Consider the following 26,825-nt stretch of genomic DNA (forward strand, 5'->3'; position numbering starts at 1 on the left):
AAAGGCAAAAAAAATCACATTTGACGTATTACTTTTTTCTTTTTTCCCATGCAGTGCTTTTTTTTCTCTCTTACTTGGGAACCTATGGCATATTATCAAGAAAATCTTCTATCCATTGTTAAAATTTGTTCCATTGCATAGGGATTTTTTTTTCAGATATTACCAACTTTTCTTAGGAATCTCTTTATGACTTATTTTCTACTGGGTGGATGTGCTGTAGGTTACTTAATTAATCCCCTGGTGCTAGAAACCTCCAGATTATTTCCACTTTCATGTTATAAATGCAGCAGGAGAGCCTTTATTTACTAAATATTTTCTACATTTAGGATTGTTTTCTTAAGAATTCCAGAAATGGAATTCCTGGGCCGAAGGGGAGGCACGTCTTTTTCCCATTTTTTTTTTTTTTATTGTGGTAAAATACAGATAACATACAATTTAGCGTCTTGCCCCTCTTTAAGGCTATGGTTCAGTGGCATTAAGTAGATTTGCATTGTTGTGCAGCCATTGCCACCAGCCGTCTCCGGAACTCTTCCCATCTTGCAAAACTGAAACCGCCCCATTAAACACTGACTCCCGCTGCCCCCCGCCCCGTAGCCCCTGGTAACCACCGTTCGCCTTTCTGTCTCCGTGCTTGGGGGGATGCACATTTTCTTATGTTTCTGGTACGTGTTGTCGGGTTGCCCTTCAGTTTTACGGTTTACGTCAGTGCTCTCTCCCGCCAGGGATGTGTGCGAGCACCCATTTTCATCACCCCTCTGACAGCTTTGGGATTTGAAAAAATGATCTTTGCTGATTTGCCTGGTGAAAAATACCACCTGGCTTCAGGTTAGTATTTTTGATAGTCGCGCCGTATTCCGTCTAGGAAGCTGTGCTGTTGTTTCAGTGCCTGGTTCTCACGGGCTGCGCGTTGAGGATGTTTCCAGGGTTTGCGTTTCAGCAGTTACACTGCTGTTAACATCTCTGCTTAACAGCTAAGCTGATTCTCTGCCTGTCTGTCTCTCTCTTTCGAGGGCACTATGACGCGCGGGCCCGAGTCCTCATTTGCCACATGACCTCTCTCCTCCGAGTGCCCTTGGCAGAGCTGGATCTCCTTGAAGAGACGTTCCTTGAGAGCCTGAAGGAAATCAAAGAGGAGGAATCTGAGTAAGAGAGCCCTGGACCCCAGCCCCGCTGTCAGGAATCGTGGACTTCCACTTGAGCGCACTTTTCAGATAACAGCATTCCCTCTGCGCTAGCCCCCCCCCCCCATTGCATGGTGCTGTGAGGTGGAGGGAGCACTAGGACTCTCTGTCCAGTCACTAACTTGCTGTGTGACCTTAACAAGTCAATTACCCTCTCTGGGCCTCTGTCCTCATTTGTAGGAAACGGGAATTGAATGAATGATTGCTAAGGACCGAGCGTCTGTGACTCTAACACCCCATGGCCCCAACACCTCGCTCCACCTCAGGCTCTTATAACATCTTGTCCATGGGCTGCAGTGGCCTGGGTTCAAATCCCACCTCTGACACCCATCTGCTTTTTGACCTTAGGCAGGTGCCCTCCCCACCAAGCCACAATATTCATGTCTATAAAATGCGAATAAGGATAGAGTCCTCCCAGGGTCATTGTGAAAAACAACCGTGATTGTGTTATAAAGCGCTCGGCCCAGCGCTGATGCGTAGCTCTTGCTCAGTGGGTGTGAGCCCTGCCTTCCCCCACAGGCCCCTGCCCTCCATGTGGTCAGGAGTGTGCAGGGGATGTTATCCTGGTAGCTTGGCCAGAACTAATCTAATGCCCGAGCAGTAAATCCATCCCATCGTAGCCGGATCGCGGGCTCCTTGCACCAGATGCGTCTCCCAGCCTTGGGATTTGTTCGGCCCTGATGGCTTCCTTTGAGCAGCCAGGTTGCACCAGTCCAGCCCAGTTGGGAATTCAGTGCTGAAGCCAAATTGGGGACTGGAGCCGCCCTCCTGCCAGGGTTTGTAGGACAAAGGGAAGGGGCATTTCGTTGAGAAAGGAGGAAACTTGTTCTGTCAAAATAACCTGAAAACAGACTCATTTTGACTCCCAGAGCTGTGTCAATAAAGAAACCCCTGATCCAGGCCGGTTAACATGATCACAGGGTCTGACCACATTCTTTGGACATACTGGGCATTGGTAGTATCGTACGTGCCTTGACATGAAGGAAACTCTTGGTTATTGCTTGGAAATCTTCTGATTGGAAGGACAGATGTTATCCAGAGGATTTGTTCAGCTAATACCAGTGATGCCAGGTCAGGGAATCTGTGAAACAGAAGTTCTAACACGGCTCAGCTCTGCCGCTTACCAGCTGTGTGGTCTTGGGCAAGTTGTTTAACTTCTCTGGGCCTCAGTGTCCTCACCTGCAAAATGAGGATAATCATAGCACCCTGCTTGTAAGGTTCTTGTGTGGCTCAAGTGAATTCCCACGTGTGAAGTGCTTCAAGCCAGCCTCGGACTGAGTAACTAGTTGGTAAATATCATTATTGTAATACTGTTACCATTGCTGCTATAACTATGTCTGGGCCCTTTCCTCAGAAAAATATTCCACCTGTGTAAATTTTTAATTCCATTTTAGGGACTTTGGAGACCTCTCAGCTTCTACTGATGGTCTCTGGAAGGGTCTGAGACCCAGGGAAAGCATAGCAACTGTTCAGCCAGGAGACCTGGTTCTCGGTTTTGATCCTGCTAAGTCTCTGTGTGGCCCTGGGCACGTCGCTTTCCCTCTCTGGGCACCAGCACCCATTTTTCACCTGTACAAATAGAGGATCGAATTATACGTAGGTTTCTTTTAACTCTAAGGTTTTGTGTGTCTGCAAGGTGAGCTTATCACTTGGCACCCCAAGACGACCGTTTGCAGCTGGGGTTCTGGGTGTGCTGTACCAGCTTTCTGTTCTTGGGTCCCCATCTGAGCCCTGAGGCCATTTCCCCACTTGTTTGATGACTTCACTTCTCTGTGCCTCAGTTTCCTTATCTCTAACATGGGGATAATGGTAGTACCTCCATCATAGGGTTATTGAGAGATTACGTACATTAATACATATGCAAAGCTTGGACCCGTGCCTGGCACGTAGTAGGTCTAAACATGAGCTAACACCCTCCTGACAGTCGATACTGGTCGCATCAGAACAATGTCGTCCACATATAACTTTTATTGAGTGCTTACTAGACGCAGGCAGAAGTTGTCGTCTTGTCTGGTGCTCATAACAATGCCCCGAGGGCTTTGCAGAGGAAGAAACAGAAAGTCAGAGGGGTGACGTAACTCGCCCAAAGTACACAGCTGGTCAGTGGCGCCATCCGATTCAACCACCACAGCCAGTCTGAATGTCACTTACTGTATTCCTCAAGGCGTGGTTGGCAAGCCCAGGTTCCTCCTTAATTCTAAACAAAGCACTAAAGATAATTCTTTTATGGGGCTCTCTGAGCTTTTACTAGGAAAGTGGCTCCCAGAGATAAGCTCTCCCTCTCTATCTACTGGAGCAGGTGATTTAAAAAAAGAAGGTGGTGAGGATGATAAGGATAGAGAACACCCTCCATGGGAGATGAGATAGCAGAGAGGGAAGTTTATTCGTGGATCCATGAGATGGGCAGTCTGGGGGGCTGGCTCTTCGCTAGGTATCTGTGGCTTCAGCCTGGGATTTGGCCCAAATCTGCATTTTGACTTCAGCCTCTGTCTTGGAAGGCTGGCATGGAACGCCAACTCAAGGTTTTTTCTGGCATCCGAGAAGATGAGTGTGGCCAGTGACTGTATGATGGCATAGATTGCCACGGTCTTTAACCAGCGGGCACAGTCAGTAATAGGAACTGGGCATCATTTGAATTGAGTGTCGCGCTCTGGACTCTCACTCGCAAATACAGGAAGCGTTGTAGATGTAACTCAGAGCGGGCGTCTCCTCTTGTGCTCTCGATGTTGAAAGTCAGTCAGACAACTGGAGTAACTGCAGGAGTCAAGCGCTGTGATAATTAATGATGCCTGGGAAAGCTATTCCTTTGGTGTACAAAGCAGTTATTCAGAACGTTCAAGTACTTAAATAAATAGGGAAATGGACTGGCAGTTCCGATGGGCATTGAGAATGCCGTAGCTAAATAATGTTAGGAAAAATATTCTTTTTGATTCAGCAGATGTTTGTAAACATTTAAATAATAATGCAAAGCGGAATATTAGAGATGAGAGTGTGTCATCCACCTGATCTTTGTAGAAGTCATTTGATACAACGGCATTCAGGCATTTAACTAAAACAGCCGTCGAGAACTGCACTCACTCTTCAGTTATTTTATTCCGCTTAGGCTATGAGTTTCTCCCTCCGTGGACTCAATTAGAAGCAATGACTGTCCAGTATCAGAGATATGCAGATGTCGCTGTAGGAACGGCCTAGAAGCAGATGGTGCTGAGAAATATCAAGGGCACCAACTCAAGAATTTGACTATGTTCTTAATAATAAATCTGTAGTAATCATTAAGATTTTATGACATTTCAGATTTGTCCAAATATCCCGGAAGTTTCATTCTTGATGGTGATCAGCCTATACTCTGGCTAAATATTTTATTTAGCCAAAATGTCCACTCCGTGCCCCTCTGGTTTTCATGGATGCGGACAGTGAGTCGGGGAAGAGATCACTGCGGGAAGAGGGTCACGCCCAGTGCTTGTCGGGATGCTTACGTCCTGTTGGAGAAACATCTCTGCGCAGCCTCCGGGTCCAAGTCCAGGGCAAGCTGCTGAGGGTGCGGAGCAGAGACGGCTTCGTCGATGCCCTGAAGGTTTGGCCCTGGGATTCTCAAGCCTGAGATGCAGCAGATGCCTGGAGGAGCTGGTTATGGCAGTTTCCTTACCCCCAGGCCCCCTAGCTTCTAGCTCAGGAAGCTGTGCCTTGAACAGCTGCCCTGTGAGGATGCTCGTGCAGTTGATGCAAAGCCCACCCTTTGAAAATCGATGATCTAGAATTCTGGACTAATACAGTACAGAAAGTTAGAGGGGCCCAGAGTCTGGGCAGTTAGGTAAGCTTGGGGCTCAGGCAGGCTTCCTGGAGGAGGTGACTCTTGAAGGATGAATACTGTTTAGCTAGACAAAGGGAGGTGAGAAGGTCCTCGGCAGCTGCGGACCGGCAGGAACACAGGTACTGAGGCTAGGCAGTGTGCCGGCAGGCAGCTCAGTGTTTCTGGAAGGTAAAGTGTAAGTTAGGGAGTGATAAGGCTGTGAAGGAGGCCCGGACCAGGTTGCAGAGGGCCTGAGTGTCATGCTGGAGACGTGACACTATCCTCAGGGCAGAGGGAGGGAGGGAGGGAGACAAACAGTCGTGGTTCTACTTTCGTGCTTGACATCAGTCACTACAGTGGTACTGTCATCGTCCTTCCATTTCCAGTTGCTAAGTGAGAAAATTGCGGCTCAGAAAAATTGGGTGACCCGGCAAGATCATGGCACAGCTGGGCTCAAACACCTCTGCTCCAAACTTCCAGACTCCTTCTCAGGCAGTGTTTGTTGAATGAGATGCCGCTGACTCACAGAGCCGGCTGCTCGTCCTGTCACGGGTTCCTATCATACGTCCTCAGCAGCATGAATTTTTCCTCAGGCCTTGAACTCTGCCAAAAGCAACTGTTTCCAGCCTTCCTATTTGCACGGAATGATGCTGGCAATTAGGGGCCAAAGTGTATCTCCAGCCTGTGTTTAGGAGGAAGTTATCGTAACAATGGAAGGAATGATAGTGGCAACAAACATTGAGCGGTTATTATATGCCAGTCACTGTGTGTGGCTGATCTCCCTGAGTCCGCACGGTGCCCCTGGAATTAAGTACTATCATCATCCCCACTTGTTGGTGAGGAAACTCAGATGGGACAAGGAATTGGTGCCTAGTCACAAAGTTAGTCAGTGGCTCTATGCGTCAGAATAGGCTACGTTTTGCTGCAGTCACAAATGACGTTCAGCTCTCGATGGCTTACAGCAACAAAGGAGCATTTCTTGTTCATGCTCTAAGCCCGTTGCCGCTTGGCTGTGGCTTTGGTCCACACTCTCTTGGTCCTGGGTCCCAGGTTGACAGAGTGACCTCTATCTGGAACCTTGCTGGTCTCAGGGCAGAACAAAAGGAGTCTTGTCAGGCCCCTGTACTCACTCTTAAAGCAATTGCCAGAAGTGGCACCTGGCCCTTCCACCTACAGTTCATTGGCTAAGGTGGGTCGTGGGAGCACTCAGTTCAGGGCAGGGGTGCATAACCTGTCTGTAGGGAGGACCGGTGTGGGGAGGGATAGCTGAGTGTCCGCTGAATGGTGGCACACAACCACCACAGCTGAGGCAGGATGTGTGTTGCAGGGGAGGAAGACATTTCCTCTACCCACTCTGGGTCCTGCTGGCCGAACAACGAATTAAATTCTCATGAGGCAGAATAACAGGAGAAAGTCAAGCAAAGCTTTATAACATGAATACATGGGAGAGGCTCAGGCAAACTGAGCAACTCTCCAAAATGGCAGAAGCTCGCCCCTTAAATACCATCCTCAGCTAAAGACAAAGGAGGATGTTGGGGTGGGAGGAGTCAATTACACGAGATTACAAGAAAAGCACAGTAAAGTAATGTTCCTATGCAAATTTAAGTCCTTGCCTTCTGCGTTGATAAGAGTTTCTAGAGAAAAGGTCATCCCCCTTCTTCCTGGTGCAGAGAAGGAGACACCTTTACAGATGGAGGTTTCCTTTACACATATAAATGTCTCTTAACAAAGGGTAAGTAAACTCTAGTTTTCAGAGTTTCTCTCATGTCTGCAGTTTTTAAAAGTAACCAGCCCAAAATAATCCTCATGCCACAGAGACATATCTTGGGGTGGCCAATTCCAATCCCCCACAGTATAAACATAAATCCTGTGTTTACAGGGTTTGAATTCTAACATCAGAACCCACGCTCTCAGTCACCATTCTGCCTTCCACGTGGCTGGATGCATGCGGCTCAGCCTCGTCCCACACGGCTGATGGCATGAATTCACTCATGGAAAACCAGCACCCACAGTGTGCACGGAGATTTTTATCTTTGGTTTCCGCTTCTCTGTAGCGAAGCAACTGAGAAGTGCTGTGCTGTACACCCAGAGGTGCTTAGGAAGATGCTAGTTGACATGAGCTGGCAGAGAACCAAAAGCATGGCGGGTCCCCAAAGGCCCAGCTCAAACCCCATTTCTTTTGATGGCTGGAGGATGGATTATTTCTCACTATCTGGGGCACAGACCTACACCACTCATCAGTGGCCTTGCTGTGGCAGCAACCCACGTACTAAATAGAGGAAGATTGGCACAGATGTTAGCTCAGGGCAAATCTTCCTCAGCAAAATAAAAAATAAAAATAAAAAAAAGTTTGTTGATTGAATGTATGACGAAGGAATGAATTTAATCTTTGCAAACCAACAACCTTACAAGGTGGATGTTATTATCCCTATTTTACAAAAGAGGAAACTGAGGCTCAGGGAGATACAGTCTCATGATGACAACAGCCACCGTATTAGTCACCACTTGCAATGTGCCAACCCATATGCTGAATGCTTGACAGACATTCTCTCCACTGATCCACACTGCCCTCTGGAGGTGTGTACTGTTATCCCTGAACTCTCTGTAACATGGAAACCGTCATAAATCTGCTTCCAAGAGAAGATAAACCATGTGGACTACAAAGCACAGTAGCCGGCGCATAGGAGTCCTCAGTAAATGTTAACCATTGCTCTTCTTTCCTCATCACCATCATCTGCTATCACGCCGTACACTGAGTTGTCCAAACTCCAACTTCAGTTCAGAGTCCACGCTCCTAATGGCCACACCGTCCCAGCCTCGGTCTCTCATCCTGCTCCTAATTGCCCCACAGAGGGCTGCCTGTCCCACGGGAAACCCCAGAGCGCTCACAGCGACCATTCTCAGGATTCACCTGACCCCAATTCACTCCAAATGCTTCCCTTTTGCTACATTTTATAGCTTTTAAATTTCAAGTCTGAACCATTCTAGCTCTTTCCCCAACGCCAAGGTCCCCAGTACAGGCTTTTCTCTAACCCATCTTGGAAATGATTATTCTGAAGAAAATTGGTCTCCAAATGTCCCAGCAGGAGGTGGGCTCAGATGGCAGAGTCGGGGCAAGGATAGGAAGGAGGGAGGTGATGGAGTCTGTGATTCTGTTTGGTACTTGTTCTGGGTCCATCTGTTTAAAGATATTTCTGTGCTTCTTTTGCTATTATTATTATTTTTTTGTCTTTTCATTATTCAAATTGCAACCCTGTTAGGACGGATCGTCGGGTGAGTAGCGCATCCACATACCGGCATTCCCCAGCTGGGTTTTAGAAGTTTTCAGCTTTTTAAAACCATCACTGGGCCCAGGGTGACCTTGGTAGCTTGCTCTGCATGACAGAGTACCCAGCTTTGATCCCAGCTTGGGGGTTGGTGAGGCGGGGTGGTCTCAAGGGGTCCTGGGCACCGCCAGCCCTAAAGACCTACCTTTTCTCCCCCAGAACGGCTGAGGCATCCCGGAAGAAAAGAGAAAACCGGAGGAAATGGAAGCGCTATCTCCTGATAGGCCTGGCGACCGTCGGAGGCGGAACGGTGATCGGTAAGGCCAGTCCAGATGAGATGAGACGGTGGCACGTGGGCCAGGGCAGTGTGGAGCGAGGGATGATGCCAGGCTGGGAGCCGGAGTGGAGAGCGCATGGGGAACAGCTAGGAGGCGGCCCCTGGCACGTGGGAGGCGCCCTGTCTGCAGTGTGTTCATTGGCATTGTTAGAAGCATCCTCAGAAGGGAGTGGACAGCTGACGGCCACATCCTCACTCACACTGTTACCCACCACGAGCTGCTTCCCTTGCAGGCGTGACCGGGGGTCTCGCTGCCCCTCTTGTTGCTGCCGGAGCCGCGACAATCATTGGCAGCGCCGGGGCAGCGGCTCTGGGCTCCGTGGCCGGCATAGCCGTCATGACCTCGCTGTTTGGGGCAGCTGGAGCTGGCCTGACAGGTAAGGTTCAGAAGGGGTGGTGGGCTGCGAGGGATTTTCAGCCAGGGTGGCCCGGCTCCTGAAGGACATGCCCAGATTCTCACCTGCGACGGCTCTCCAGGAGACAGGAGAACGTGGCTCTCTCACTCTGGGTCCCAGCCCCGCCAGAACTGCAGTGTGCAGCTTGGCAAGGGTCGGCAGAGGGCTGAGTGAGAAACTGGACCTGGTGTAGACTTCCTGGGAATATCTGATGGGGCCTGCTGGCTGCCTCAGAGACCTGTCACTCACCAGAGTTTACCCATGGGGGACTTCATCCAAATCGTACTGTCAACAGCCCCCCAATCACACAGATTGTTGCTCCACTCCCCAAGGGGGTCCGTCACTCCCCACACTGAGAATCTTGGTCAGTCTGATCCACTTTTACTGAGAGGAGTGTGTTACTCCCCGGAAGTTTGTGGGCAGGAAAAGGGATAGAGAACAAAGGGAGCCAGGACAGAGTGGTGGGTATGAGCCTGGCCTCCGAGTTCCGGCCCCAGCCCTGCCACTCGGGGGCCGGCCGGCCTTTGGAAGCCTATTCCCTGTATTGAGTTCAAAGCAAGATGCGTTTGTTCAGAGATAGGGCACACAGTCAGCGCTGACTGTGAGTGTGTGAGCACAGATGGCCACTCCGAGTGACATTCCCCGGGGCCCCCGGTCACCTCCATTCTCGTTTTTGTCTCTGGGTCTTTAGGATACAAGATGAAGAAGCGTGTTGGGGCCATTGAAGAGTTCACATTTCTGCCTCTGACAGAGGGCAGGCAGCTACACATCACCATCGCCATCACGGGGTGGCTGGCATCCGGCAAATACCGTAAGGACCAGGGGCGGTGCAGAGGAGGATGCGGAGGGCGGTGGGCATTGGCTGAGCTGGGCCTGCTGCTGTGGGCCAGACCCTGGCCTAGGCTTTTGCCTATGTATGTCTTTTGAGGGTGGGTAAGGGAGCTCTAATTTGCAGAGGAGAAACTGAGGCTCAGAGGGCTGAGGTGACTTCATTCCACATCCATCTACTGACCCATCCATCCATCCAGCCACCCATCCATCCACCCGCCCATCCACCATCCATCCATTCACCCACCTATCCACCCACCCATCCATCCACCGTCCACCCACCCATCCATCCACCCACCCATCCACCATCCATCCATCCATCAATCCACCATCCATCCATTCACCCACCTATCCACCCACCCATCCATCCACCATTCACCCACCCATCCATCCATCCACCCACCCATCCATCCACCCATCCACCCACCCATCCACCATCCACCCATCCATCCATCCACCATCCACCCATATATCCATCCATCCATCCATCCATTCATCCATCCATCCATTCGCCATCCACCCACCCATCCATCCACCCATCCACCCACCCATCCACCATCCACCCATCCATCCATCCACCATCCACCCATATATCCATCCATCCATCCATCCATTCATCCATCCATCCATTCGCCATCCACTCACCCATCCATCTATCCATCCATCCATCCATCCATCTACCATCCATCCACCATCCACCCACCCATCCATCCACCTACCATCCACCCATCCATCCATTCACCATCCACCTACCCATCCATCCATTCATCCATCCATCTACCATCCATCTACCATCCATCCACCATCCACCCATCCATCCATCCACCCATCCATCCACCATCCACCCATCCATCCATCCACCATCTACCCATCCATCCATCCATCCATCCATCTACCTACACATCCATCCATCGATCCACCTATCCATCTATCCATCTACCATCCATCCAACCATCCATCCATCTATCTACCATCCATCCACCATCTACCCACCTGTCCACCATCCACCCATCCATCCTTCCATCCCTCTACCATCCATCCATCCATCCATTCATCTACCTACACATCCATCCATTGATCATTTGTAAAGTAGAACAAATTTTTCCTGCCTTTCCGGTACTTAAAAAGATTGTTAAGGTAGCTTGTAGCAGGCACCTGATTTCTAATTGGCACAAACATTAGTTCCCTTTGCTGCTCTACTTTGAACGTGTGTTTTGAGGAGATTCTAAGCAGGGTGGCTTTATGGTCTAACACCACACTACAGTCACCACCTAGCTCTCTTTTGCAAGTGCCCGGGGTGAGGCTCAGCAAACAGTCCGTCACTCAGAGAGAGCAGGGTGGGCCGAGGAGTCCGGAGCACCCTGGCCGGACCACAGGCTCGGAGCCACCTGGGTTCCCAAATCTCTAGGATCCAAGGGTGGAAGCCACAGCTCTTCTCAGTGACACAGAAGAAAGCGAGAGGGAAAATGTCCAGGCCCCATTAAAGGCGTTCCTAGGGCCTTATGGGTTTGGGACCGCCGTCCCGTCCCCACAGCGGAGCTCTGACATAACTGGGCACCTAATGCGTGCCCACCCCGACTCAGGCACTTACCCACAGCAGGAACTCGAGGGGCTCTACCACACGTGATCCGCTTGCCCCCTCGAGGTGGGGCTGCTCTTGTCCTGACCTGGTGGAAGAGGAAGCATGTGGGGTCACGTGGCAGGCGAGGGGCAGATGCAGGCTTCACATCTGGGTCCCCTGCCCACAGTGCGTGGGTTTCTCTTCCTTTGTTTTCGTTATGCCATGCTCCAGAAAGACTGAGACAGGAAGGAAGGAGCAAGAGTCTGAGCAAAGGGTTTGCCATTCTGACCAGGATGGAAAGCATTTTACCCCCATTTCCTCGGTTCACCCCAGGTCAAAGGGCAAGATCGTTGTGCGGGGAGGAAGTTGTCGTCAGGGTTCTCCCCCAGCAGCCGAGTGTGGTGCGCTCCCTGGGCAGAGGTGGTTCAAGGAAGGATACCCAGGCCAGAGTAAGTTCAGGAAGGACACGAGTTCCCTCTTCCTGTCCCCTTGACGGCCAGAGAGGAGCCTGGTCTCCTCACAGGCTTGCTTCTGTGTGTGACGGGAATCGGTGGACTTTCTTCGGCCTACTCCTCTGTTAAATAGGATCGTGTGTAAGGAGGGTGACAGCTTTGTAGCTAATCGCTTGCTGGGAGCCAGGCACTAACCCCAGCATTGTGTACATCAGCTCACTTAGTGCCTCAGTTCAAGCCAAGGAGGCCGGCGTCATTATCACCCCCATTTTACAGATGGAGAAACCGAGGCTCATAAGGGCTGCCCAGGGTCACCTACTAGTCAGGGATAGGGGCAGGAGTCAGCCCCATTTTGTCTGCCTCCATAGCCCGTGTTCTTGGCCACAGGGCCATCCAGTGCGGTACAGTGCCTTACAGTTTATATGAGGCTTTTCATGCAGCATCTCACACGAGCCCCACCACACCTGTGAGTCAGATGTTAGCGTTCCATTATAACAGGTGGAGAAGCTGAGGCTCAGAAGGGCAGTGTGCCTTGCTGTGACTCATGCAACCAGGAAGCTGCTGAGCTGGGTCCAGAGCCAGCGTCACAGCATGCCACACACACACACACACACACCCCCCTGCTCTGAGCCTGGGCGAGCGTCACAGCATGCCCTACACACACACCCCTGCTCTGTGCCCACAGACAGGCTGGCCGTCTCCTTCTCCGTAATGAGAGACAATTAATCTCTGAGCGGTTACACAGCTGTGACAGGGTCCCTGCAGAGGGGGAGGGAGCAGCCCCAGGTTTGTCCTTGTGTCGATGTAGCACCCATAGCTAAGGATGAGGGCTATTGTTCGGACAGGTAGAGGCATCTGACTGACGTCCAGAGCCCGCAGCCTGTGGGAAGCTGGCTCCGCCTGTCCATTCATTCATGGTGTCTTCCTGAGTGCCCACTACACGCCACCTCGCTGGGCTTTGGGAACCTCGTGCTCGGCAGACAGACTATGGCAGAGGCGTGCATGAAACAGGTGACGCAGAAACAAATGTCTAGCTGCAGACGGGATGAGAACCCAGGAGGAAAGTGCAGGGTGATCTGAGCTCCTGAGGGCCAGGAAGGCTTCCCGTGGAGGTGACTGAACTGCAAGCTCAAGGGCAAGTAAAGAGTGACCTCGGGAAAATGATGCTTTAGGCAGGAGCGGGAGGAGATTTCTGTTTGGAAAGGTCCCTTGGGCCACAGGCAGAAATGCGTGGGGGCCAGATCAGGTGTCCCTCTGTGCACCCCACGGCCCCCTTTCCTTCTCGCAGAGTAGAGTGACCACATGGTGTTTACACATCTCTCTCCCTCCCTGGGCTGGGAGCTCTTTATCTAGATGGCTCAGGCTCCTCACCTGTGAAATGGGGCTAAGGCGGTGCGCAGTCCAGAGGCTAGGGGAGGATTAAGTGAAAGGGTCCCTGTGACGAGCCCTCAGCACAGTGCTGCCAGCGCTGAGTGCATGCTCACTGACGTTTCCTACGACGGTCATCCCCTGTCTCCTCAGGGTCAGGCTCCGGGCCTGGCATAGTCCAGGTACCCGGTTAATATTTGTGGTAGCATGAATGATTGAATGAACAGCTCAAAAGCAAGTGTTTCTAGAAGGTAAAGTGTAAGTCAGGAAGTGATGAGGCTGGGAAGGAGGCTAGGACCGGGTCTCAGGGGGCCTGAGTGTCATGCTGGAGACGTGACACTATCCTCAGGGCAGAAGGAGGGCCAGCACGGAGGCAGACAGTCGTGGTTCTACTTTCGTGCTTGACATCAGTCACTATGGTGGTGCTGTCGTCATCCTTCCATTTCCAGTTGCTAAGTGAGAAAATTGAGGCTCAGAAAAATTGGGTGATGCAGCAAGATCACGGCAGAGCTGGGCTCAAACACCTCTGCTCCAAACTTCCAGACTTTTCTTTCCTAGATGGTGTTTGTTGAATGAGATGCTGCTGACTCACAGAGCCAGCTGCTCGTCCCGTCACGGGTTCCTATTGTACGTCCTCAGCAGCTTGATGCCAGAATTACTGCCACATGAGAGAAAGAACGCTTTACATGGATAATTGTTTGAACACCTAATTCTTCCAACTACCCTGTGAAGGGAGAGAAATATTAATCACCCCACCTCACAGATAAGCCAAGTGAGGCTCAGGGTGGGATAGGGGTGTGCCAAGGTCACCCAGCTACCAATGAAGGAAAGAGCTGGGTCTCGGCTCCCGGCCTGCTGACTCACAGAGTGGCAGTGAGTGCTCCTCCAGCTGGTCATCTGCTTCACTATCAACCGCCACTCTTTGGCAGGGGGCGGGCCTCTTGTCCTCCCGCCAAGCATGAGTGGCCCCATCACAGCCTGTCTGGAAAGGGGCGGGGGGGGCCTCCTCTATCACAGACAGGAGGGACCTCACCCACCTGTGTTCTCCCCAGGTACCTTCAGCGCTCCGTGGGCCGCCCTGGCCCACAGCCGTGAGCAGTACTGCCTGGCCTGGGAGGCCAAGTACCTGATGGAGCTCGGCAACGCCCTGGAGACCATCCTCAGTGGTCTTGCCAACATGGTGGCCCAAGAAGCCCTGAAGTATACAGTGTTGTCTGGTAAGGCCCCCTTCCCTGCTTCCAGCAGCCTGCCCACTGCCCCCAACCCACACTGGTACCGTACTTTGCATGCCTGAGGCCCTCAGGGAGCCAAGCACTCTGCTGGGCCCTGGGAACGTGGAGAGGTTAAGGCTGCATTCCTGTCTGTGAGAAGTTTATGGTCTTTGTCAGGAGGGGATAGGTAAAACAGCCAATTGCCTTATCACATTGTGTATCAGCCAGCTATTGCTGCATAACAAGCTACCCCAGAACTCAATGACTTAAGATAACAGTTATTTATCATAATAGCTCAGGAGTCATGAGGCTGCATCTGGCTGATCTTTGCTGGGTCTGCTCATGCATCTCTGGGTCAGCGACTGTCCACTGACGCAGGCTAGCCTTGTGTGGGGCAACTAGGGCGACTCAGCTCTGCTTCATTTGTTTCTCCTCCTCTTCCTAGGATCAGCGGGCTAGCCCACACCAATGGCAGAAGTGCATGAGAGGATGCACAAGTCCATTTCAAGCCTCACATCTACTAACATCTTCTTGGCCAAAGCAAGTCACATGGCTGAGCCTAGAGAGAATAGGCAGGGCAGGCCAGGGGGACTGCAGAGTTGGGAACCAAAGTGGGAGGATATAGGGTGGAGTGACAAACTGGGGCCATCTTGGGAATCTCACACATGACAGGTGCTTAACAGAAGGAATCTAGTTCATGTGTCAGAAATGTGTGAGCTTCAGTTTTCTTCTTTGCTATTTAGCAGTTTGACAACATTTGGAAAACTTACAGATGGCAAGTTAAAGATTCTGCATGCATTTACTCAGACATCCATTAGCCAGCCAATCACTTCTCTACGAAGACCGCCCCCTTGCCTTCATCACTGCTATCCCACCTCCCCAGGCATTGTGGCTGCCCTGACCTTACCAGCCTCACTCCTCAGTGTCGCCAACGTCATCGACAACCCCTGGGGGGTGTGTCTCCATCGATCAGCAGAGGTTGGCAAGCACCTGGCCCACATCCTGCTCTCCCGGCAGCAGGTACCTGGGAATGGCTGTGGGTGGGGGGCAAGAGGGGAAATGAGGAGCTGACTTGTGCACAGACGTCACGGAGGTGGAGGTAGCCCAGTGGTTTTGAGGGAGTGGGTGGTCTCTGTTGCCTCTCCAGTTCAAGTCATGAAAGTGTCCTAGGATGGACCAGTAGGAATTAGAGACTGTGCATCGCTAGCAGATAATTAGGTGAGGACTGAATAACAGAGGCACCTGCAGGTATGGACAAGCCCAGGTGCTCCTTCCTAGAGCTGCAGAGCTACCATCTGAGCACATCTTCAGTGGTCCAAAGACCACATAAAATGCTCAGGAAGAGAAATTGTCATAATGCTTTTAAATTTTGAATCCAGTAAAGATGTACTTACCAAGGAAACGAAACCGCCCCCTTCAAAATAAACTTGAGTGAATGGAGACAAGTTTGAGAAATAGTATCAGAAATGACTGTATAGGTAGAATTAGTGTTGGCTACAAGTGAGAGGAAACCCAAAATAACAGTAGCTTAAACAAGATGGAAGTTTCTTTCTCGTGGAGAAGCCTAGGAAGGCAGTCTTACACCAGAATGGTGTGCCATGGTCAAGAGGCCCGGGTTCCTTCTGTCTTGTTGCTCTGCTGTACATGGTCTTGACCCCGTGGTCCAAGATCCAGCATCTGAGCTCCAAGTAGCAGGAGAGGGGAAGGGCTGAAGAAGGAAAAGCAAAGGCCTTACAGCATTTCCATCAACATCCCACTGGGCAGACCCTAGTCATGTGACCATACCTACTGCCACAGAAGCTGGGAAATGTAGTCTTTATTCTGGGTGGCAATGAGCCCAACTGAAATTCAATTATTATGGGAAAAAGGGAAGATGGATATTGAGGGAAAACCAGCAGTTTCTGCCACAATGGGTAAGTTGCTTGAGAAATGGATAACCCCATCCAATCCCGTATCTTTGCCAGGATAGAGAAGTCCTTTGGCAGCTTTGGCTGTAAGGCAAAGACTGGAGAGGCATCGGCTTAGATGAGATGCAGGTTTATTCTCTTCCACGTGACAGCCTGGGTGTCAGCATCAAGAGCAGTAAGATGAGTATTCATTTCCCACTGCTGCTGTAACAAATGATTGCAACCTTGCTGGCTTAAAACAACACAAATTTATTACCTTACAGCTCTGGAGGTCAGAGGTCTGAAATGGGTTCACAGGGCTGGATTCCTTAGGGAGGCTCCAGGGAGCATCTGTTTCCTTGCGTTTTCCAGCTTCCAAAGGCTACCTCCGTTCTTTGGGTCATGGTCCCCTTTCTCCATCTTCAAAGCCAGTGTAGCATCTTCAGATCTTTCTCTCTGACCCTTTCCTTCCATCATCACGTCGCCTTCTGTGTAACTCTGACCCTCCCGCCTCTGTCTTGTAAGGACCCTTATGATCACGTTGGGCTCTCTGATAATCTGGGATAATCTCCTTGTCTCAAGATCCTTCACTTGACCCCATCTGCAAAGGCCCTTTGCTATATGCATTCACAGTGTCCAGGAATTAGGATGGGGCCCTCCGTGGGGGCTCTTTACGTGGCCTGCCACATTGGCAGCTTTACAGCTTTGGGACCCCAGACTCCTTCGATCTCGTGGCTGCACGTCCTCAGTCCTCAACCTCTTTCTTGTGGTCCAGGATGCATCTTCTAGCATTTTATCTGCATTCCAGACAGTCAGAGGCTGGAATGAAGGGCATGCCTGGAAGTCACACCTATTGCCTCCCGTCACCTCCCTTGGCCAGGACACAGCCCTGTGGCCATCCCTAGCTACCAGGGAGTTAGGGAAACTTAGTCTTTGGCTGGGTAGCTGTGTGCCCAGTAAAACTCGTGAGTTCTATTACCAAAGGACAGAGCGAGAATGGGCCTTGGGAGATGACTGACAGCCTTTGCCACAAAGTTCCTGCAGAATTGGAATACTCTCTGACGGAGGGTTGTCTATGGCAGTAAGTGGAGAGTCGGGGGAGAGAGGACACATGTGTTGGCACAAAAACAGGGAAAAGGCATAGACTGCTGAGACCAGGCTGGACCTTTGGAGCTCATCTGCTCCTTCCTTCCCTTCCTTGTAACACTTGTGCCATATGCCCCAGATAACTTGCTTTTTCCCATGAATTGCCTTGTCTACAAGTTCTTTAGTCAGAAAATTCTTCTTTACGTCTAACTTACTACCTTCTCTTATCATGGAAAGTCACTATTTCGTGTCCCACCTTCCTATCTAGAAACAGAACAGTTGTCCCTCCAACGTCACTCTTTGCCTTTTCACCCATCACCCCTGGGGTCCCTTCTGCCCCCTCTCCCTGGCTCCAGCAGGGCCCCACTTCATAGCTGCTGTTTGCCACAAGATGGATGAGTCCTGTCTCCTGGGGAGGAAGAGATGGCAGCTGAATAATGGTTTGAGATGAAAGAGACTTAACCCAGCCAGAGGCTGGCTGTCGGCTTCACTCCTGCATGAGTAAGGGCCAGACTCTCCTGATTAAGACATCAGAGCTCGGGGGCCGGCAGTGGCACATGAGTGACTCTTTAAGCGCAGGGCAGGCACTGAGGAGTGTGCAAGGGTCCCCTCCTCAGGGCTGATGTTCTGCTGGAACTGGCTGTGCCCACCCTCGCTAGACACCTGTGTCCTTTCTCCTCCAGGGCCGGCGACCTGTCACCCTGATTGGCTTCAGTCTGGGAGCCAGAGTCATCTACTTCTGTCTGCAGGAAATGGCTCAGGAGAAAGGTGAGTGTGGCTCATTGTCACAGGTGAAAACCCTCCCCAAGTTCATCCCCCCCAGCCAGAGGTTCTGGACCAGGGGTCAGGAGTCTGGTAAATTTGTTCTTAGGTACAATAGTTGAAAGTTAAAAATAGTTTGAAAATAGACAAAATAGTTAACTCATTTGGAAAATGGTTTGTTTCTTCTGAACATAAACTCAAGTCCTGTAATAATGACATTGACCTCTGCGTTCTGATGTGCACTCTTGAGTGGGAGGGAAGGGAGTGGGAGAAGTCTGAAATCAAGGTGTCGGCAGGGCCATGCTCTCTCCTAAGGCTCTCGGGAGGGTCCTTCCTGCCTCTTCTAGCTGCAGGTGACTGCCAGCGGTCCTTGGCGTTCCTCGGCTCTTAGATGCAGCACTCCAATCTCTGTCTTCATCTTCACACCGCCTTCTCCTTGTGTCTTCTAAGGACAGTGTCATTGGATTTAGGGCCCACCTAAATCCAGGATGATCTCATCTCAGAATCTTTAACTAGTTACATTTGCATAATTTAATTATATTCTCAAAGACGCCTTTGCCAAATAAGGTTTCATTTACAGGTTCCAGGAGCGCATATCTTTTGAGGGGCCACCATTCAACCCACTGCAGACACCTTTGGGAGTGTGTCACGCCGTCCATTGATGTACTTTCAGTGTTGAGGCAGTGGAAAGCTTGAGTGCCACTGCTCTGGGCCTTGGGCGGGTGAGATATCCAGGGCAGAATCCTGGTTTGGGACAGATCTGTCAGCAGAGGCTGCTCGTAGGAGGGGGTTGGGGGAGTGAGGTCAGAGCTTGAGGCACTTGGGGTGGTCCACTGTTCATGGAACCTACTGACCTCTCTCCTGGTGGAGCATAGCGGCAGGACCTTGAAGGCAAGAGAAGGGACTGAGACAGGGACTCCTAGGCCTGAGAGCAGAGGGTGGATGGAGAGAGGGGCTGGAGTTACAGCCCACATTCTCCCTTGGGATTTCCTTGAATGCCTCTCTGAGCCTCAGCTTCCCCACTTACAAAATAGTTAATACCCACCCCGTGTACTTGCCTTGAGGAACTGTGAGGTGCCCCACGTAGAGGATTTTTGCAAATTGTAAAACCCTTCATGGACCAAATGCAGCTCAGGTATGTCAGTTTGCAGCTTCTGCCCTTCAGAATTTCTGCCAAGCTGAGGGTACCCTTGAAGATGGCCCCTGGCCACTCTCCTTGGTCAGCCCGAGTGTGTGGTCTGATTGCTGACCAATTGCTAGCAAGCAAGGAGGGTGGGAATGTTTGCCGATGGCTGGACCTGAGGGAGCCAGATGAGTCAGGCGTTGACTGGTTATTTTCAGCATCGGCATCGCCGAAGGGCGTGGGACACACCCTGATGCTTACTGGCATGATTCTTTCCTGTTCTTTACCTTTTGCGAAAATGTCTCCTCCACATCACCTTGGACTGAGGACCGGAGCTGTTTTCCTGGCTGCAAAGGCAAGGTGGAGGTGCCGTCCTCGGCGTTCACCGTGGAAGGGCCAGGCCCTTTGCGTGAGCCCTGCAGTGAGCCTCACCATCCTCTGCCGTCACAGAGGACACTCTCCCCCCTCGGAGCTTTCCACAGCCCCTTATCCCCTGGTTTTGTCCACATCGCTAAGCAAAGGGGAGGCACCTCTGTCTCATTTCCAGTAACTCTGGGTAACCTGGGACCACCATGCGTAAGGGCCTGGGGAGCCAGCCCTGAGCTGCGTTCACCAGGAAAATCCAGGCTGGGGTCAGAGGTCAGGCAAAAACCACCGAGAAAGCAGGGCTGAATTTGGGGCTCTGGTAAAGGCGAGTTTCTGTTTCCACCGTGGAAACATTGTACCTACCCTTTCTATCTGCACTGTTCCCCCACCCAGGCAGCTCCAGAGACGGAACAAGTCGAAAAGCCGTCCCTCACCTGCCTTCCCTGCTCTGCCTGGTACAGATAATCACCACTGGGAACCCCCTGGCTACCCGCAATGTCTCCCCGCCCTCAGCTCTTCATCCCCTCCTGTAAAAGGCTTTGTTGAGCTGCAGAAACACCACTGACTCCTCCTGCATAATGCTGTTCTGTGTGCCTCTGACTTGGCGCAAGTGATAACTATACTGTCAGAACCTCTCGGGAAAATTAGGGGAACAGCGTTTCTCATATAGGACACAGAATGTTTGTTAAAAATGTGTGGGTTATAGAGAGGCAGGATGGGTGTATCAGTCAGCTGTTGCTTCAGTGATGCTGTCTAACAAGCCACTCCTCATACTCAGGGGGTTACAACGCCGGATATTTTCATGCTCAGGATCTACAGGTTGGCTGTGGTTCAGCTGCTCTAGAATCAGCCCTGTTTCTGGCTGCAGGTCGGGTAACCGTGGCTCCAGGCTGCGGGCTGCGCTCAGATCTGCTCCATGGGTATTTGTCACGGTGAGGCTGAAGGGGCACCAGCCACTCAGGGTATGCTCTTCCTATGGTCGATCACTGGAGTGCCAGAGCCAAGCTGAGCAACGCATGCGTGTTTAAGACCTCTGCTCATATCGTATGTACTCACGTCCTGTATCAGTTATTCATGCTGCAGACAACCTCTCCAGAGTGGGTTGAAACAGTGATAACTGATGATTTCTCATGATTCTGTGGGTTGACTCGGCAGTTCCTCTCCTGTTCACACCTGGGCTCCCTCTTGCAGTTGCAGTCAGAGCTGAATTGCTTGGAAGGTCCCAGTTGACCTCACTCCCTGGCGGGTCGTTGGTACCGGCAGTCACCTGGCGGGCCTCAGTGCTTCCCAGGGGCCCTCTCATCCTCCGTAGGCCTGTCTGACTTCCCACGTGGCATTCTCAGGGCAGCGTTTCAGGAGGGCAAGAGTGGAAGCTGCAATTCCCTCGGCCAAAGTAAGTGCTGGCCAGGTCAGCAGAGTGGGGCAGTGCACTCTGCTGGCAGCGGACGGAGAGGGGAGCAAATATTTGCCAAATAGTAATCTGAACTCTCACTCTGGGATAGAGGAGAGCATGGGCTTCGCGGTCAGCTGAGACCTGGGTCTGAGTCCTGCCTCTGCTCAGCTGGGTAGCCTGGGGTGGACAAGGACACAGCCTCCCTGGACGTCCATCTCTCCATGTGCAACAAGAGGTTAATGGCACCTTTCTCGCCAACCTCCTCAACCCATACCACAAAGTAAAGCAAATAAAAACGTGGACGTACGCATACTCACAAAAATACGCTCACACGCATGCACGTTTACACATACACCCTGCAACGTGGCCCTCATCTTTCTGCTGTTCCCCACATCCTCTTTCCAGCAATCCAGCAAGCCTCTGGCCTCCAGGCTTCACAACTTACCATCCAGTCCCCACCGATTCCACAGACGTGGGCCAGGCACAGCTGGAAGGACGGCAGCAAGGTGCAGGTCTTACGGTCGTTAGGTGACAGGGCCACATGGCTCTTCCCCACCCAGAGCTCCCAGGTTCAATACTGCACGTGTGCAGGCTCTGGGTTAGGACATCTGGTTGGAATCTCAAACCTGCCACTAGGCAAGTCACCTAACCTCTGAAGTCCAGGTGACTGGTGAAACACAGCAAATAATAGTATCGACATCGAAGTTGTTGTGAGGATTAGATGCAATAGTGCATGTAAATGCTGGCATATAATAAGAGTCCAGGAATTCTTACTGAGCATTTATATTATGCTAAGAACGGTCTTAAGCTTTATAAAAGGGAGCTGGCACATTGTGTTACAGTACCCCACACGCACATGGGTGATATGGCCCTTGGACCTAGTTGAGGAAAAATTGGCCTCCCACAAGGGTTGGGGCCTGCACATTCTTGTCCTTTCTCTCGCTGCACCCCCGTTCTCCCCTCTTCCTTGACAACCCCCGCCTAGGTCCCGGCCTTGGGTTACTGATGGGGCATCTTCCAGTCTCCAGCTAGCTGTGATCGGAATGAATTATTCACCCTTTGCCCGGAGCTGCTGTTTCGCATCTAATTCATTCCGGCTCAGCTGTCTGGTTTCAGGCAGCCCTGCTTGTTTAACACCCAGTTAATCTGCACAGTGAGGGGACCCTGTCCTAATTGCAGGAAAGCTGTCATTATCTGAGTTAGGAGATGTCAAAGAGGAATTACTCTAATGCATTTGAACCCACTAACTGTCTTCTGGATTCCCTTGAGACCTAGTGATGCAATGTAGCGGTCGATCCTGCTGAGTCACCCAGAGCGCGTAATCCTCCAGCCAGCCTCCCATCCCCCCTCCCTCCTGGCTGTAGCTCATCCTTCCTGCCCTCTCCCCCAAGAACAGCTGCCTGTGGAGTTAACTGTCTCCACTGCAGCCTCCTTTCTGGGTCATGTTGCAAACAGCGTTACTGCTTTGGGGATGTGCCACCATTCACAGGGTGCCCCTCGCAGCCGGGGCTGCCCTTCCCTCAAGCTCAAGCTCAGTGGTCAGCTTCCTTTCAAATCGCTGTCCAGACTATAAGCCCCTTGTGGGCAGGGGTCATCTCTGACCAACGTCTATGCCTCCTGTGCCTAGGATAAAGCCAACAGAGAGTTCATGCCTTATGAGTGACTTGAACCTGAAGTCTAGTGTTATAAGCACTCACACTGTATCAGTCAGGTTATGCTGCAGTGACAAACATCCCCACAATCTTAAAAGGTGTGACACAACAGAGGTTCATGTCTCACTCGTGCTGCCTGTCCACTTTGGGTAGGCAGGGGGCTCTGATGGTTGTTGTCACTCCAAGACCCAGGCTGATGGAGGCACCCTCTCAACATGTGGTTCCTGAGTGGGAGACAGAGACCAGGGTGAGTTGTGCACAGGCTCTTGACACACTTTCACCTAGAAGTAACACATGTCACTTTCACTCATGCTTCATTGGCCAGGGAAAGCAATGCACGTGGACATTCCTAACATCCAGGAGGGGCCAATAAATGGATTCCCAGAGGTGCTCAGAAGGCAGAGAGCCAGAACTGTGTTGTGAATAGCATGAGTGACTGCCACACGCATCTTCTGTCCACTGGGGGAGCCTTGTGGTTCCATAAAAATAACCCCAAGTTCCTTCCCTGAATACATACAGGAACTTCACGCTCGGTTAGCAGCCAGAAGACAGAGCTTAGCTGGATTCTGGCCTCTGTAATTAATTCTCAGCTGAGGCCTCAGCCAGACACAGTTCTCACTGAGCCTGTTTCTTTATCTACAAAATAGGGACTTTCCTATCTTCCCCTACCTTGTCTCACAGGTTGGAGGATAGAGGTACACCTTGATGGAACGCCAGAGGGGAGCAGTCCTGAGGAGGCTTGGGTGAAAGCCACAAAATTGATGGCACCCGGGAGCCCAGGGGCTCAGCCGAGGGGCCCCCACGCAGACAGATGCAGGAACGATAGCCAGCATGTTACCCACGAAAGGACCAGAGCTGAGGCCAGCAGAGAGCTGGGTCCAGTCTGGCAGGAGGAAGGCCCCAGGCAGATCCCAGCCAAAGCTCTGAGCACCACGGATGGCAAGTGGCTCCAGACCGTGCCCACGGCCCAGAGAATCAGAGGAGATGACCCGGTGAAAATGCAGAGCTGCCCACAAATGGGAATGATGCCATAATAGTCATAGCAATAGTAGCAGGAGCTGCCGTTTATGAAGGTCCAGCTCTCTGCCTGGTTTCTGCTCAGGAATATCCATACATTCTCTTCAACCCTCACAACAACCCCGTGAGACAAGTCATTCTGCCCCCATTTTTCAGATGAGAAGAGCGAGATTTAGAGAAGGGTAGAGCAGTTTGCTCTCGAACTAAGATTTTAATACTTTTCTCTGACTCTAGAACTCCTATTTCTATTATTTGGGGCCCCCTCCCCCAAGTTGGATGTTTTCACTTGGAGCAGTATCTCAGATCAGACCTCCCAAACAGAATTATTCAAAATCAAATTCATTCCATTGGCTCAAATTCATTAAGCACCTACTGTGTGGCAGGCCCTCTAGTGAACAAGCCAGTCCAGCCCCTCTCCTCCTGGGACTTACAGTTCAGTCTGTTGAAATAATCTGCCCTCTCTGAGGCATGAGTTGGGGTCTTGCAGAATGGCTGCGGGGGTCGGCAGTGATGTGTGTCAATCATCCGAAAAGCACCTGGCACATAGTAGGTGCTCAGTAAAGGGAGCTCTTAGTGTTCTTCCCATACCAAGTTCTAGGAGGGCTGCCTGACATCCTTAACCTGAGCATCCTGCCCTTAGGTAGAGACCACTTCAAGCCCGGTTAAGTACTCGACTTAGGGAATGGAAGGAGTCACAAGAAGCCAGTCCTGCAGGACAGAGCCAGATGCCCAGCCAGTCCTTCAGGCCTGTTCTGCTCCTCCCACAGCTCCAGGCAGGTGGTCTGGGTTTGCAGAGGCACCGCAGGCGCTGGACCACCCTCTACTCCAGCGTCATCCTAGAGATGTGCGAGGCATCTGCGGAGCTTTCTCCATCTGCTATTCGGATTCTCAGAGCAGCCTTGCCACATCTTCAGCTGTGCCCAAGCTGGGTGGGAAGGACGGACTCCCAGCAGGAATCCCTTAGCTTCCGGAGTATTTGAATGCTTTGTGAGGCTGAGGAATCTTCTCTTCAGACAGAAATAGACAGACCCAGATTCCCCCGGGGTTTACTGAGACCCCTGCTACCTGCTTGCCTGATGGATCCATTCCGATCATCATCGTCGTCTCACCAGCTCACAATTATTGGACACTTACTGTGTGCCAGGCACAGCTAAATACCTTACATGCCTTATTTTATTTAATCCTGGCAATACTCCTATGAGGTTTTAATTATCCCCGTTATACAGATGAGGAAACTGAGGCTTCCAGAGGTGAAGTCACTAACCCATAGTTACAGGACTAGTAATGATGAAGCTCGAATTTGGATCCACAATGTTTGACTTCTGCTCTAATTCATGACTTGATCTCTGATCCTTACAGCAGCCTAATGTCAGGATAATTATCTCTACTTTATAGTTAAGGCTCAGTGTGAGGCAAAGTGAGGTGCCTAGGTGGGCCCATTAGGATTTTTTGGTTGAAAGTCTTGAGATTTCTATCAACTGCCCTTCCTTCAGCCACATCCAGATCTCCTTTGTGCTCGAGAAGGAAAACTGGGGATTTAGGGCAACTCCTGTCTGCTTAGGTCCAGGCATCCCGTGCCTCTGTATCTGTTCTCACCGTCCAGAAGAGTCTCCCCCTCCCCTGAGCCCAGGCATGGAGCCAGCTCAGACACATCCTTCAAGATGTGGCTCAAAGATTCCCTCCACACCCCACGTGGAAGGAAGACTCAGACTCAGAAGCATTTAGAAAAGTTTCTTGTAAAAAGGTGTCAACTAGTTAGACTTCAGAAGTCCTGGCTTGCCAGATTAAACACACACCTTTCCCTTTTCTAAAGGGAAAACACACACTCACAATTACCAAGGTTACCGAGGTTTCATCAGTGTGTCCTTGGTGGAAAAGCAACCATTTTCTCACGAGGTTGTTGAAGCCACACAGGACATGCAGTGTCTTCAGATGCCAGCCTTCTAAACGCTGGGGACAGAGTTGTTTTTACTAGGAGTCAGCGTCGTACGGGAAATGCTCCTTCATTTGGGGAACTGGAACTGTTATTTTTGCTTTATCTCGGAGCATACAGTGTGGGTTTGTGTTTGTTTTTGGTGCTGGTCACACTGAGATGGGATGTCCGTGCTTATGCCCAACGGCGACAGTTTTTCTAACTCTGATGCTTGCCGCGTCCTCATGAGGCAGGTAGTGTTCATGCCATTCTGCGGAACTGCAGGCAAGGAGACTGAGACTCAGAGCTGAAGGGATTTGCCCCAAGTCAGAGCTGGGAGTCGCGCCCAGTACCCAGCTCCTAAGTCTGGGTCATTCTGCTTCGTCCAGCTGCCGACCTACCTCCTCCCTCCCCTTTGACCCAGCTGTGCCGGCGCTCATGCGATGTGTTACATCCATCTGCTTGCGGCTCTCTCTGCCTGCTTTGTGCTGGTGTCAGCCTATCAGTCACTAATGTGGTCGGACCAGCCTGTGCAGTTCTAATTATGATGGCAAGACACTTTTCAGCAGTAACCATCAGGAAACTTTGCAAACATAAAGGTTTATTACTTACAGAACCTGAAAAACACACACACACGGGGCCACAGCAACAGCTAGACAGAGAAAGCACGCACAGGCCTGGGGTTCTGCTTTTTCTGCGGTCCACGGTGGGGACCTAGGGTTTCACGGGCTCACTCTTTATTGGTGAGTTTAAAACATAACAGCAGATATTTAAAGCACAAGAAGAGAAAAAACAAGTGGCCCAAATGGTCAATTATTGAAATCAACCAAGGTGTCTAAAACAAAGGAGCCTTGGGGCGGGGGAGGTGGCCTGGCTCTTTATCTCGTTGTGTGGCTGGCAGTGTGTTTACTCGAGATAGCCCTGTTGAAGTGGATGCCTTGGCAGTCAAAGCTTACGTCAGGCACTTGCATTACAGAAAAGAAAAAAGCTCTCAGGGTTACCCTACCCTCCCCTACCAGAGGGTGGTCGGCTAAATGTGGCCCCATACCAACACCTAGGCCGGCACCGCAAACCCCCAGGGAAGAGCTTGGCTGAAGCTGTGCTGGATCGCCCCGCAGCCTCAGCCCGGACAGCTCCACTCCTGATCTGGGGACCTGCTTTGTCCCGGCTGGCAGCACAGAGGAAGGAAGGCAAAGGAGAGAGGCAGACAAAGAGGGCGCCATCCCCACCTCACGGGAT

At 51.3% G+C, this 26,825-nt stretch overlaps 1 protein-coding gene across 6 annotated transcripts in view; it reads left to right on the forward strand.

Annotated features, from left to right (window-relative positions):
* Positions 1-26,825, forward strand: part of TMCO4 (transmembrane and coiled-coil domains 4) — an 89,987-nt gene that overhangs the window by 32,263 nt on the left and 30,899 nt on the right. For 4 of the 6 annotated variants that reach the window (XM_044769854.2, XM_044769856.2, XM_044769855.2 and 1 more), the window contains 7 exons: positions 1,011-1,143; positions 8,457-8,554; positions 8,808-8,951; positions 9,661-9,780; positions 14,231-14,395; positions 15,273-15,409; positions 18,045-18,129. In XM_044769854.2, the coding sequence (XP_044625789.2) occupies positions 1,011-1,143; positions 8,457-8,554; positions 8,808-8,951; positions 9,661-9,780; positions 14,231-14,395; positions 15,273-15,409; positions 18,045-18,129 (882 nt within the window). Of the gene's footprint in view, positions 1-1,010; positions 1,144-8,456; positions 8,555-8,807; positions 8,952-9,660; positions 9,781-14,230; positions 14,396-15,272; positions 15,410-18,044; positions 18,130-18,703; positions 20,188-20,803; positions 21,051-26,825 lie in introns of those variants that run through there. The other 2 variants (XM_070510871.1, XM_044769857.2) reach the window with 2 other exon arrangements.

Source organism: Equus asinus, chromosome 5 (assembly GCF_041296235.1).
Source record: "Equus asinus isolate D_3611 breed Donkey chromosome 5, EquAss-T2T_v2, whole genome shotgun sequence".
NCBI lineage: Eukaryota > Metazoa > Chordata > Mammalia > Perissodactyla > Equidae > Equus > Equus asinus.